Here is a 13,334-nt window from a genome sequence, read left to right as displayed (position 1 = left end):
AGACATAACTACAGGCAGAATCCATAAGCTAAGAGCACTGAACCATGAGCAGAAGCCATTCTTGCTGGTAGGGTAATATTTCTCAATCTGCGGCAGCCTTGCTTCCACTGCTTGTGCAGCATCCATGGGTTGGATTTAGGTGGTTTCTTGTGAGGGTAACAGCTGGAATATTGCTACAGCACAGGGAGCTGAAAGAGACAACCAAGTGAGCAGCTGGAGTTGGTGACTGATGGCTGCTTAATGGTGATCATAAAGCAGGAGCCCACACTTGTGTTTGCATTCAGGGTGGCTGCTACCTGTTAATAAGGTGCTCCTCTGCAAAATTCCAGCCTGCTGAGGGCATTAGTAGCAAGTGAGAAACACTGTGCCGTGCTGGAAACCAGCTGAAAAGAGGGAAATGTGTTTTCTACACTTGCAGTTCTTGCAAGTAGCGCAAGGAAGTGCTGGGAGCGCCTGGTGTTGAGGCCGCTGCTTCCGAATTTGGAACAAAAGCATCTTAATAGGCAAGATGCTCCGTTGTGGATTTGGAAAGCAAAAGCCTCTCGTCAGAATTTCTAACCAAAAACGCCTTTTCCTTTCACACTGACGAACACCACAGCCATCGAAGCGGCCACCTCGGGTCGTGCAGCAGGCGAGCCACAACCCCCCAGCTCCGTGAGCCCCGCGGGTACCGTTTAACCCCCCCTTAACATCAAACTAAATCCCTTTTTCCTCCCCCCTCTCAAAACTCCTGTCAGGCTCCCCCCCTCAGCCCGAGGCGGCGCGAGCCGCGTTGCCACGGCAACTCCCGCCCGCCCCGCCCCGCGGCGGCCCGGCAGAGGAAGGGCGCGGGCGGGCCCCGCGCATGCGCGGTGCGTGCCGGCGGCGTGCGTGTTGTTGTGAGGCGGCGGCGGCAAGATGGCGGCGCCCGGGGGCTCCGCGGCCTCCGCCGCGCTCCGGGGGCTGATCCAGCAGTTCACCGCCATCACGGGTGAGGAGCGAGGACGGCCGGGCCCGGTGCCGGCCGCCGTCGTTTCGTGCTTCACAAAACGGATCTGCCGCCCGCCTGCGAGGCCCGGCTCCGAGGCGGCCGAGGGCAGCGCCCGCTGGGCCCCGCGGGGCGGAGCGGGGCCGCGGCCGAGCTCCCGGGGCTGTGGGGAGGGCACCGCAGAGAGGGGGGTGGTGGGGGGGCTGCCAGAGGGGTGCCCCCCTTCTGCTCCCTTCCCGTCCCCCGGGGTCCCTCTGGGTTTTGCTGGGCCGGGAGCCGGCGGTGGGCTCGCAGCTGGAGGGCACAGGGGGCCGGGGTGAGCCCTCGTCCGCATTTTGGGGCAAAAAAAGCCCCAAAACAGCTATGAAGGGGTGGCGGCTGGCTGAGAACACGGTTACGTGAGCTGCTTCAAGAGTGCTCTGTGGATGCAACCCACCTCGTCCCCCTGCTCACAGCACCACAGGGCAGGGCCCGAAGGAGGGCTTCATCAAATACCTTTGGCTCTTCAGCCGGTACGAGCACGGCTGCTCGCGATTCCCTTGCTCCAAGCAATTTGTTTGCAGGTTGTGGCTGTGTTTACACAGTGCGGGTGCGCTCAGGCCTTGACCAGGGCTAGTACAGCGCGCTGACAGGCTGCGGGTCACTCAGTTAGCCTTGCTGAAACCACCAAGAATTAATCTCCTCAAATGAAAAAGAAAAGCTACAGTCAGTCTGTTTCCCTTACAGGATATCTGGTGTTTCCTTTTTCAGTAGTGCCTGAGACAGTTGTTCAAGAAGTAACCAGAACAGGCTGGTTTGCCCAACAGCTTTTTCTGCTTATGGGTTGTGCTAAACATAAGAGCTCCCCCTTTTATGCTTTCAAAAGGGAAAATGAGAACCTGCTGCACTTCACCCATCCGCTCTTAAAGGAGGATTTTGAATTTTTTTTATCCCTTTTAACAGAATTCAAGGTTCTGTCAAAAGTCTGTTCTTGTGGAGCTTGTTTTGCCAACACTGGCGTGAAGTGACAGGTGCTCAGTAGCACACACCCTTGGTGGTTTGTGTTATCAGCTTTCCAATTTGACTTGTAAGCGTACAAAATTACCAATGTTTGCATGGAAAAGGCTAAATGAATTCCATATGGCAATCTGATTGTAGTGTACCTGGTGGTGAGGATTGAGTTGTCTTGAATATATTTTTTGTTCCCAGGTGGCAGAATTGTGTTTCTTTGGTGCTGTCACCCAGAAAATTACTAAGTGCTAATGTAGTTCCTGTAAATCTTCACTAATGGAATGATGGGATCTCTTTGAAGTTTGTTTTGAATCTTAACGAATATTTAGTGTTTTCTGCGTGCCGTCACAAGCACTGAAAATATTCGTGTGGTGGTGGTTTCCTCAGGAGTGAGGAAGACTCGGGATCTTTAAGTAGTGTAAGATTGGATGTAGTTGTTCTTCTAAATGAATGACTTCACGTGACTGTGCAGTAAGGTTGGAGGGTGGTGAATATAATCCAGGCTATCCAGGTGGTGTTTGGTTGGTACAACTGGCAATGAAATGGGCTCCTGAAAATACCAAAGAGCAGTTAGTGGGAAAATGTGAGCTTGATGCTTTTATGTTTGATTTGAGACGTTACTAGTTTTTTCTTTTGCGCTTTTTTCATCTTGATTAATGTCTTTAAGTACAGCTAAGTGTCATCTGATTACACTTGTTGGGGCAGGTTGTTTTGGTCTTGTTTTTTGTTTGTTTTTGTTTTTGAGAAAGCCGTTCCCTTGGTCTGCCGGGCTTTCTTTGTGGTTTAACGTAATGGTGCAGCCCTTTGAAACCATGGAGATAAATCAATTCTAGAAGTGTATTTTCTCTTACTTATCAGCCTGTTTAATCTAGAACTCTCTGAAAAATCTCAGGCATCTGATGAAAAAAATAATTGTGTTTCTCTCACGTTAGCTGTTACTCTGATGCTGGGAAAACGGTGTTTGCTTCAGCTCAGTGACTTGTAGTGAACTTGCTAAGAATTATTACAGATCCAAAAGCTACTCCCAAACTGGTTCAGCTGCATTTTGCTACTCTTCCTCTGTACCAGTTTTTCTGTATGAAAATAAACTCTTTGGCAGCCTGCTACTTCTAGGGTGATGCTGTAGCAAGTAGGCTCTTAGAAGGTTGGGTACAGGAGAGGTTCCCTTGATGAGAGTGCTTTTGTTTGACAGCGATTTTAAGTAAGCTTTGGGGGGCGGAGGCTGACCCTCTGAGCAAAGAGCTACCCGTGGTGCTGATAAGCAGTATTTCATCCTGAGCAACAAGAGAAAGAGCAGATTTAGTTGTGCCCATTTTAATAAACGTTAGTCATGATCACTGTATGTTCAAGTACTGCTTTCTCCTTGTTTACTATTTTTTTCCTCTTATGTGAACTGAGCTTCTGCTCGTTGCTTTTACATTTTAGAGCACTCAGAAAAACAGGGGATCTGTTCTTTAAGTACCTGTTGTAGATGGGTAAATAACTTTAGCACCGTATTTAGTATTCACCCCGTAAGAATGTTTTCAGGTTTTCTTTCCTTTTTTTTTTTCTTTTGTATCCCACAACAGAACTCAGGATGGGTACACCTATTAACGTTTGGAAAACTGTATCAGGAAAGGGTCCAGAAAAAACAAAGACTGTGCTAAACCTCTTTGTATGGCTTCCGCTACATTTTCTACTTATGGAAGGCAGAAGCCTGGCTGTCCTCTATCTGGACACTCCATTCCCCCTTGAGATATGTGTTAGTCTCAATTTACAGTTGTGCCTAAGGGATAAATGGCAACTGGTGAGCTGCTCTGATTGTTAATGCTGTGAGAGAGAAAGCGTGCTGGTTAGCCGTGCCCAGTGCTGCCGATCAACATGTTTTCTGAAGAATGCTTTAATTTTTCCTTTGGTGTTACAGGTGCCAGCGAAAGCGTGGGAAAGCACATGCTGGAGGCATGCAACAACAACCTGGAGATGGCTGTCACCATGTTTCTGGACGGTGGAGGCATAGCAGAGGAGCCAAGCACCAGTTCTGCAGGGGTGTCTTCTGTTCGACCACACACCGAGTATGTACTTGAACGTATCTGTGTATAAGTGAATTGTCTGTCTAAGGAATTCAACAGTGGAAGGCAGAACAAATAAAATGATTGTTCCTTCTCCTAACCTGCTGTCACTTCACTGTAATAACGTGCTTCTTTGATGATCTTGTTCAATTGATTGCCCTGATATTTCTCTTAATAAATAAGCTGTTTTTATTACATAAGCTGGTCTCTCTTGCGTGTACTTCAGAAGTTTTCCGTAAGTTATGCACACTGATTTTACAGACAGAGCTTGAGACATTGAAGTGGGGATCCAATGGAAAGAGATTTTTATTTTTAAATTGCTACAGCACTCTGGCTTTGCTGGGAGAATTCCATTGTTTTGCTTCTTATAAAACATAGTGACTTCGGTCCTGCTTGTAAGCAGTTTCTTGTGTTCTCTTAGGAGTAGCTAGATTTGGCACTGGAATGGCTAGATTGTGTACACTAATGTGCAGAGGAATAAGCAACCACAAAATCTGCATTAGTGTCTTACACATCGCATGCCAATAAAGGAAAGTGTTGTTGCACTTCAGCATGGCAGAGAGTCTTCCAGTGCTGCCTGTTAACGTGCCTGCTTGGGATGAGTGGAATATTTTGAGTGGAAGCTAATTAGTATCAAGTCACATTCGTTAAAAGGTCTAAATTAAGCCTAGCCATGCTTTTGTCTTTCTGAAAGTCTTCCACTTCAAGGAGAAGGCAACTGACTTTTAAAGAAATGTTTTGTTGCTTATACTTCTGAAGCACATGTATGAATTTAAACAACTGTCTGAGCATTAACCTTTATAGTTTAAGTGCCTCCCTGCTTGAACCTGACAGGTAATGAAGTTAAAAGTCTGTATCTGTAGGTGTTAGAGTTCTTAATTTCTAGACAAATTCTGGCACGTCAGTGGCTTACGATTCGAGTTTTTATTGGAATACTTTCTTTTTTATACTTGACACCCTCCAGGTGCTGGTCAGCTTAGTGTTACTTCTAGGAAGAGAGAAAAATAAATATGCAAATACAAAATGGAGAATAACTAGCTTCACAACAGCAATCAAAGATGTGGTGGTTAATAGCAAGGTTAGTGCATCTTGCTGACATTACGAGTTACTTTTTGAAACCTGCATGGCCAAGAGCCACAAACTGCACGCTTAAGATTTTGGAGAGTCCAGGGAAGAGGGTGCTTCAGGAGTAGTTCATAGGCAGGATGTGGCAGTGGATTTCGTTGTGTGAGCCCATGCACTCCTTTGAGTAGACCCATGGGCTAGGTGACTGTACTGGGTAAATTATACTTTTTGTAGCCCTTGTCATTGTATTTCTTCTCCCAGGCATAATTTCAGATTACCTAGCAGTCTCTGTAAGCACAGCTAAGCTGTTACGCGAAGGAGCCCAGCTACAAAAGCAAATAACTGCTTCAGAATTGTATGGAGGGAAATGACAATTTTGACCATGTTGTTTTTCTTCCTCTGGAAAAAGAAAGGGCCGTGAGTGTAAAGTGGAGGCAAAAAGTCTTCCATCAGGAGAAAGTTTGTAGTAACCAATAATCTTTTTTTCCCCTCTATGCAGATAAACATGACAGGAGGGTGGCAAATTAGCCTTTGTTATTTTTTAATAAGCTTTTCCAAGTTCTAAGGAAGTTACTAAAGAAGAAAACATGTTTGAATAGTAGATTGACAAAGTCTGGGATCAAGTCACCCAAGGATTCGTATAATCTAATGTCAAGATATAGAAAGGTGATCAATGCCAGATCTTAATGCGTAGTGTACTAAGTCCTGCTTCAGTGCCTTGAGTGGGAATAGATGGCCTCTGAGGTCGCTTTTGACCCCAAATCTCTGATTCTGTGCAATGATACAGCAGCATCCTTAGCTGATCCAAGTTGCAGGAGCCTTTGAAGTGCAACAGGGTATAATTTACATAGTACTTGGAACGTTATTATCTCTCACTTTTCTCTCCTCTTTGATAGGGATGAAGTACGAGCTCCAATTCCTCAAAAACAGGAAATTTTAGTAGAACCTGAACCCTTGTTTGGAGGTAGGCTTGTGTTCTTGTTTTCTTTTTTGTTTTCTTAAAATACCTTGAGATGAGCTTACGTAACAAGAAAAGAGCAGAACTTGGTGAACATAAAGAAAGCAGTGTACATATTTTTATTCTTGTTTTATTCGTGCTGCAACTGTGCAGCCGTGTAAAATGATTGCATACTTGGAAATACACCGGTGCTGTTTAAAACCTTGCCCATTGGAGCTGCTACGTTCCCAGCGGTACCAATTTGTTAGCTCCTGTTTCATGGGACTTTGTGAGGCAACAGCCAATTAGCAATGATGAGTACACATCTGTGTTCTGGGGGGGTCAGAATTGTGCAACACTGCTGCAAAAGTGTCCAAGCTGGGGATTTGACTGACAGGTAAAAATGGAGAGGACAAATGGATGCTTCTCAGAGAGATCCATGAGGAAGCGTTGAACTGTTATGTTACTCATCATGTTATCCATTTCTTCGTTAAAAGAATTTAATTTGCTCTTAAAACTGTATCACACAGATAGTTTTCTTGTTTTCTGAAGCTGTTCTGCTTTTGAAACATTTTTTGCTGTAAGCAAAGAGGTAATGGAAATACTGATTTCTGTTGCGTACTTAACTAAAACACTGGTTAGTACTTAGCTAATGCACTGATGCTCTGAATTCTTCACTATCAGGATTAGATTACCAGGTGCATTATCCTTTCATTATGTATAGTGTCCACCTCTGTATAGAGATCTGAAGTTCCCTCTTTTTTTGTTACTTCCCTTGTGAGTCTTTGTCCTTTTTGTGTTGACCAGGCTGTCTATGGCTTTTAACACGTCAGCTGGATTAAGAGTCTTGTCTTTTTTAACAAGTAAGGACATGCGAGTGCTCGTCTTTAATGTGATCCTGTACCCATAGGAAATTTGTTTTCAGTTGTTTAGTTCCTGAGCTAGAGAGAGCCATGAGATCAAATCTGAGGTTTACTGTGGAACTGGTTTTCTGTTGATCCTGTTCTCAACATCGGAGACATATTTGCCAGGATGCACAAGCTGAGAGGTGGTTGCAGATGACCTGCTGAGGGCTCTTTGAAGGCAGCGCACCAGCTTGTTCCTCTTGCTTTCTTTGTGACCCAGCAGAGTCTTTGACAAAGGTCTAGAGATGCCTGTGGGTTCACAAACCCACAAAGTGCAGGAGTATGATCTGCCAGCCCTCTTGCCTGATCCTTTTCTACCCGTCTGTCACACACTGATCGCAGACATGCTGTCCCTGACTGCCCTACCAAGGCAATCTGGGGATCAGTGGTAGCTTCCTGGCTCTGTCTCATCCACCAGTGCTAATATTCTCATTAATGACGCTTTTGTTTATAGCACGAAGCAGCCCGGCAGCCCAGCTGACACTGGAAAGCTACTTCTATTGGTCCTTTCAGCTCTAATCTCAAGCAGGAAATATTCCAGTTCCTGGTTTTAAGAGCCTCATATTGAGGTCATGTTTTAGGTTTTCTTCTGATTGAAAAGCCCGTGTCCGTTTGCTCTGCCGGATACGCTGAATCGCTCTCGTACTGCAAAATAAATCAGAGAAGTCTAACAGCACACCTGCACTGGGCTTGTAGCTAAGCCTGGGGAGGCAAATGTTGCTTTGCTGAAGTGCTCCTTCAGTTGCTGTTTGAAGCTGCAGCTGGCTGTACCAGGCTGTGCTTGCGGTAAGCTTTTAGGAGAGAGAGCAACGTTACTTACTGGAATTGGACAGGCACTGTTCACAGGCATGCTCCTCATTCAGGGTTACTTTCAATTTCCTCATATGCTGTGCAAAACGCTCTTATTATTTTCTTGATACACTGTGCAAGAAATAAGAGCTGTGTATCATTCTCCTTGCCCTTAATGATGCGCAGGGTGACGGTGCATGCAGCACCTCTTGTCTACGGGCGCAAAACCATAAAGATCTCTAAAAACAAGGTTTGGAGGTACTTGCTTCGTGACCTGTATGTATTTCATGCTTCCTCAATGGAAATGGATTTTTCCCACACATTACACATTTCTGGTGGGTATATGTTGTATTTATCTTGCTCTCTGTAACTCATTTAATGTTTATCATGTCTTCTAACAATTATGCTTTGAAAGTTCTTTCTTAAAGCTGTTTTGCTTTCAAATCAAAGTAAAGCGGACAAGTAGTTAAAATAAACCTTGGCAGGTAGTTTTGTTTTGCATCCCAACTGCAGTGCTTTTAGCGTATCATAGGACTTCAGAGGAGCTGTAAGGCACTACTTCAGTTACCTGCCTGTCCCACTGTACCCAGCTGAAGGTTTCCTTGCAGGCAGTGACACTGGATCCAGTGGAAGAACTTGGCTATTGCCAATGCAGACAAAGATGGGATCTGGATAAGAGATTAAGAAGGAGTGGAAATGATTTGTGGAAGAAACAAATGCGTTTCTTAATAAGGAAGGTATTCTTTTGCAGGGGCTAACTTTAAATTTTTGTGTACTGCTGATCCATTTTCCTTCTGTGGTAAGGTTTGCTGGACAGAGGATATGATAGGAGTGAATGGGTCTCACAAACTACTTGTCTGCATCCTCCTCCAGCCTTTCCTAATGATTTTACTCCCACATAGGTCATACTTTGAATTCCTGTTTTGTTGTTCAATGTGTGATAGAAGGTACTAATAAGTAATGCTTTTGATAGAATACCTTTGGAATAATTATTTAAATACTCTTTTCTTTTAAGCTCCTAAAAGACGCAGACCTGCGCGCTCAATATTCGATGGCTTTCGGGATTTTCAAACAGAAACCAGTAAGTGTCTGCAGATCAGTACTTAAGAGATTTTCCTTTTCTTTTTCTTTTTTTTTTTCTAAGTATGATTGCAAATTAATTGCCAGCATAGGCTATGATAGTTTTCAGTCATTGAATGTTTTTTAATTGCTTACAGTGTAGCAAAAGTTATTTTGGAAAAATATTATTATTAGGCTGTTCCTTGTGGCAGTACCATTTGCTGACGGTTCTTTTCCACGTGCTTTGGGTGCAGTTAAGGTTATTTTATTTCTGGGGGCTATCTTAAGTTGTTATGGAATGGCTGAAGGGAGAGTACTGAGTAGTGGACATATGAAGCAGGTACTAAGGGTGCTGGTCCAAACATTTGCCTGGGGTATATAAGTAAAACCATCTGAAGGTATATTCAGCATGCCTTGGTATGCCAGATACATTCTCGATAACTTTCAAAAAACACTTTTTCTGCTTTAGGGAGAATCAAAAATGGAGAAGAATATAATAGCTATGTAGGAATTAATTTCATCCACTGAATTTTTCTTGGATAGCCAGTGGTGTTTCTGGCACTTGAATGTAGCCCTGAGGCTTCTTTCTTGGCCACACATAAGGATCATGTGAATTTAATTGCTGTTTACCACTGTATATTTGTTCATATGCAGAATCTCCAAATGGCAAAGTGTTGGCTGTTATTTAAGCCATTAAGTTTCACAGAACAGGCTTCTTTAACAGCAACTGACACCAGGTATTTTGCAGCTGTTACGGCTGTTACCCAGTTGTTTCTGCGAATGTTGTGGGAGTGCTCAAGAGCTCTAACCAAGGACCAGGTTCCTGAGTTATTAGGTGCTATTGGATGCTGAAAATAACTATTTGTAGTTGCTGGCTTTCCTCAACAGCTTTGGTCAGGGGTTTCCAGCAGTAATAACCAGTCAAGTACTAAAGTAATTGGCAGCTATGTAAAAACACAGAATCTACAGCATCTTCATGCCCTTAACTTTTTTCTCATCATCTCCGCTCTCTTATAGCAAAAACATTTAGAGGTGTGTGATGTCTAAACTTTTGTGAAGGTTTGTGATGCAAACTAATGACGCTTCATGGTAAAAAAAATTTTATGGGTTAATATCACTATCCTGGTTATCTCTGAAGAAGTTGTTTTAGCCACAGAAGTCCATGTTATTTCCTGGCTTCCAGGGCTGCTCCACAGGGATACTTCTATCCCTGGCGGGATCCAGTGTTTGCTCAAAAGTGGCTTGTATGGTATGGCCCCTTGGCAACTCCTTTCACAAATGGAAAGCTTTGGAGTTACGAGATTGTTATTCCTCATATCAAATGGCTTGGTTCCGTAAACTGCATTATATCCCTGTGATGCAGTTGCTGTGATCTCTCTACATAAACTGAATCTTTCTGTGGCATTGTAACACCTTCAGGTGTTACAAACATTGAAATAGAAATACTCTTGAGTAAAGCTACAATCTTACAGTGTAGCTCAATTTTCTCTATTTAAAAGCATCATGGGGGACAAGTCGTGGACATTTTTTTGTTTTCAAATATTGGCACATGACCACTGCCACTGATAGTTACATTTCTTAAGATGTATTTAAATACATTCCCACTGCTTGAGAGAGCTGGGACAAGTAGGGTTCTTGCCTTAATTAACAGCTAAATGTTACTCAGTGTGGACCAACCTTGTGACGTAGGTGTCAAAGTTTTGTGTATGAGTGTAGAGTCAATAATAAATCCATCATGTGAGTATTTTGTCTAATTCAGCTTTGTTTCCTCTTGGGGCTGTGCAGTTCGACAGGAACAGGAGCTACGAAATGGAGGGGCAGTAGATAAGAAACTCACTACTCTAGCAGACCTCTTCAGGCCTCCCATTGATCTGATGCACAAAGGCAGCTTTGAAACGGTAAGTTTTGAAGTTTTGGTGAAGTTCCATATGTGGTGGCTGCGTACAGTGTGAAAGCCCTGGGTTAGGCTGTTGGCGTGTATGTAGGCTGATGAGAAAGTTGCAAAGGACCACATAGTGATAAATACTTGATACAGTGCTTATGGAAATGTTGGTGACTCCTGAAGGATTTAACTAATGGTTGTAGACCACGTTTTGTGTTGTTTAAATGCCAGCATGGCAAATAGCGCTCACTGAAAGCCTTCTGTGCACAAATGAGGCTGGTAAAAATGGAAGAATTGCATCCCTTGAAGCATCTTTGTACAGCATGAAATAGAAATAGCTGAAGTAAGGTGGCTTTTAATGGGTGAGTAAGTGCTTTGCAAGGGGACATATAGTTTGCAGCCCAGCCCAGCTAGAAAGCTCATGCAGTTTTGCTAACATGGCTGAATGATTTTTGATACCTGAGTGTTTGTAAATGTATCTGGGCGTGGCATTGTTATGAAGATGCAACTTTATCTTCAGTAGAAGTCGTGTTTGTATATAAAATTACAGCGATCATCTTCTGCCTTTGGTCGTGATAGAAAAACTGTCCAAGAGATTGTCCCTGTAAGAAGGGGAATGCTAAGGGGGCTGTAGGATTTCAGTGATCTCAGGTGTCACCGTTTCTATTTGTGGTGTTTCTTGTGGGTCTAGTCAGAATTTGCTAATATCTGGATCAGTGCCCCAGTTAGTGATTAGAGACTACGCAAATCAGTGTATCTCTTTATTTTCTGAGTTCCCAACTTCCAGATACTGTTTGAAAGTCACAGTTACTACTCAACTTCTGCCTGGTCATCTTTAAGTAGCTGAGTGTTAGAGATGATTTCATGAGAATGCAAACTAATGACCAAATGGGACAGCACAGACACTGCAAGTGGTGCTGGAGATCTGACTGTGAGCTGAACAAAACATTATTTTCGCTCTTACATTTGTTTCTAATGCCATGCTGAAGTACTGCTGCAGAACTTTTAGAGATGTGCTGCCTTCACTGAGGCTCCAGCTCCCCATCCTGTTGGCCTCATCTCTCTTTTTGTGCTTCCTGAATCACCAAAGATCAGTTGGCTTGTCACCAGTTCCTGTGGTCTGACAGTGCCCTCCATATATTTAATCTTACGACATAATTCCAGGTTTGAAAGGATGCTGACAGAGGATAGCCGAGTCTACCTCAGCAAGTAATTTGGTGCAGTGGAAGCAGACGAGCAGGCTCAAGTAGCTGGTGCTGAGGCATCACTGCCTCATGATACATGCTACAGGGTTTACTTCAAACAAGGTTGTCTTTTGTCTTCCAACTGATGATCCTGACCAGGCCTGTGGTTCAGAGCTGTTTGTGAACCAAGCAAATGTGGCTTGAGGGACCGAGAAAGGGAATTCACATAAAACAGCCAGTGCTGCTCCATACTAGAGTGTATACGCAGTCAGCAAGCGTCCTGTAATCTCTGCTGAGGAATCTAAGATGTGTGCAAGTCTCCTCATGTCTTGCTGAAAACACATCAAGACTTCAGCAATGTTGATTATGGCATGCACCACTGTCAGAATTAATTTCAGAGGAAGATGCAGCTGATCAAAAGGTTTGATTGTCGTAATCTGTGCATTCTTATTCCATTGTGTAGATTAAAACAAACAAACAAACAAAAAAACAACACAGGGTTTGTATGTACACACCTCGTCCTGTTCTTTGTAGTAACCCAAATTTAGAGACACGTACACTTCATGGTATCGGTATTCATCTCGTTGTGTTCTTGTCCAGTTCCTCGTCCCATTTGTTACCTTTCATTTCAAACTGATGCTCCTCAATTTTCTTGCAAGAAAAATCTTAGCTTCTCAATTTGTTGACCATTACCCTTTTCGTGTTACCTTTTATGACTGTGCACTGCTGTACTGCTTCGGCTTGGGATGATGTGGGGCCTCCTGTGAACCCAGTGACCAGACTCTTTCTCAAAATTCACCTCTAACAAGCTGCTGTTGGCTTCTTCCTTCTCTGTACACTTAGATAACATCTCTATTATATAGTTTATATATATTTATCCCATTCCAAAGTACCAAAGACTAAATCCTGTTGTTTTGATGCTCTTGTATTTTAGTATTAATCTGTGGTTTTATTTCTTATTACTGGTGTGTGATGTGCTCTAAGCTCTGGAGGGGTGTGCACGAACAGTCTGCCTACAGTGTGCCATCCATATTTATGCCTTTATTCAAACTTAGCCGTAGTGGCAGTAGCTGGTCTTAGTAAGCTTTTCATGCAGCTTTGTTGTCCATCTTTTGTTGCTCCTGTTTAGGTACTCCAGCTTAGTAGGTAGATTCATTTATCCTTGGTTTTGCCTAAGAAAATTAGTTTTCCTTCAAACACACACAAAATCTTTATTAACAGTAAGTTGCAAAAAGTTGCCATCTCATTTTAACTCTCCAATACCAGCCTTTAATAATAGATGTGAATTAAGTTTCATCAAAGAGAAATTTTCAAGTGTTACACAAGCATTGATTTTTTTTTAACTTGAGCTCCGTCAAGGAGCAGTGTGCTTCAGAAATACAGAAGTATGATCGTTACGCTTGTAAAACTGTGTGTGGCTAACTTCATTACAGTGTAAAAGGGAGGGGGAAAAAAAATGATACAGAAAATCTGTAAAAGACTTTATTTTAATCCTGCAGCCCTTTTGA

The 13,334-nt window shown here is 43.4% G+C and overlaps 1 protein-coding gene across 2 annotated transcripts in view; it reads left to right on the top strand.

The window, feature by feature from the left end:
- The first annotated feature begins 811 nt into the window (after positions 1-811).
- UBXN7 (UBX domain protein 7) overlaps positions 812-13,334 on the top strand; it is a 30,679-nt gene continuing 18,156 nt past the window's right edge. For both annotated transcript variants that reach the window (XM_038183859.2, XM_027464082.3), the window contains exons 1-5: positions 812-970; positions 3,861-4,008; positions 5,967-6,034; positions 8,717-8,782; positions 10,546-10,658. In XM_038183859.2, the coding sequence (XP_038039787.2) occupies positions 898-970; positions 3,861-4,008; positions 5,967-6,034; positions 8,717-8,782; positions 10,546-10,658 (468 nt within the window). In that variant the 5' untranslated portion in view covers positions 812-897. The remainder of the gene's footprint in view (positions 971-3,860; positions 4,009-5,966; positions 6,035-8,716; positions 8,783-10,545; positions 10,659-13,334) is intronic.

This window comes from Anas platyrhynchos, chromosome 9 (assembly GCF_047663525.1).
Source record: "Anas platyrhynchos isolate ZD024472 breed Pekin duck chromosome 9, IASCAAS_PekinDuck_T2T, whole genome shotgun sequence".
In the NCBI taxonomy this organism is placed as follows: Eukaryota; Metazoa; Chordata; class Aves; order Anseriformes; family Anatidae; genus Anas; species Anas platyrhynchos.
The sequence above is the reverse complement of the archived record's forward strand: the minus strand, read 5'-3'. Positions and strand labels throughout refer to the sequence as shown.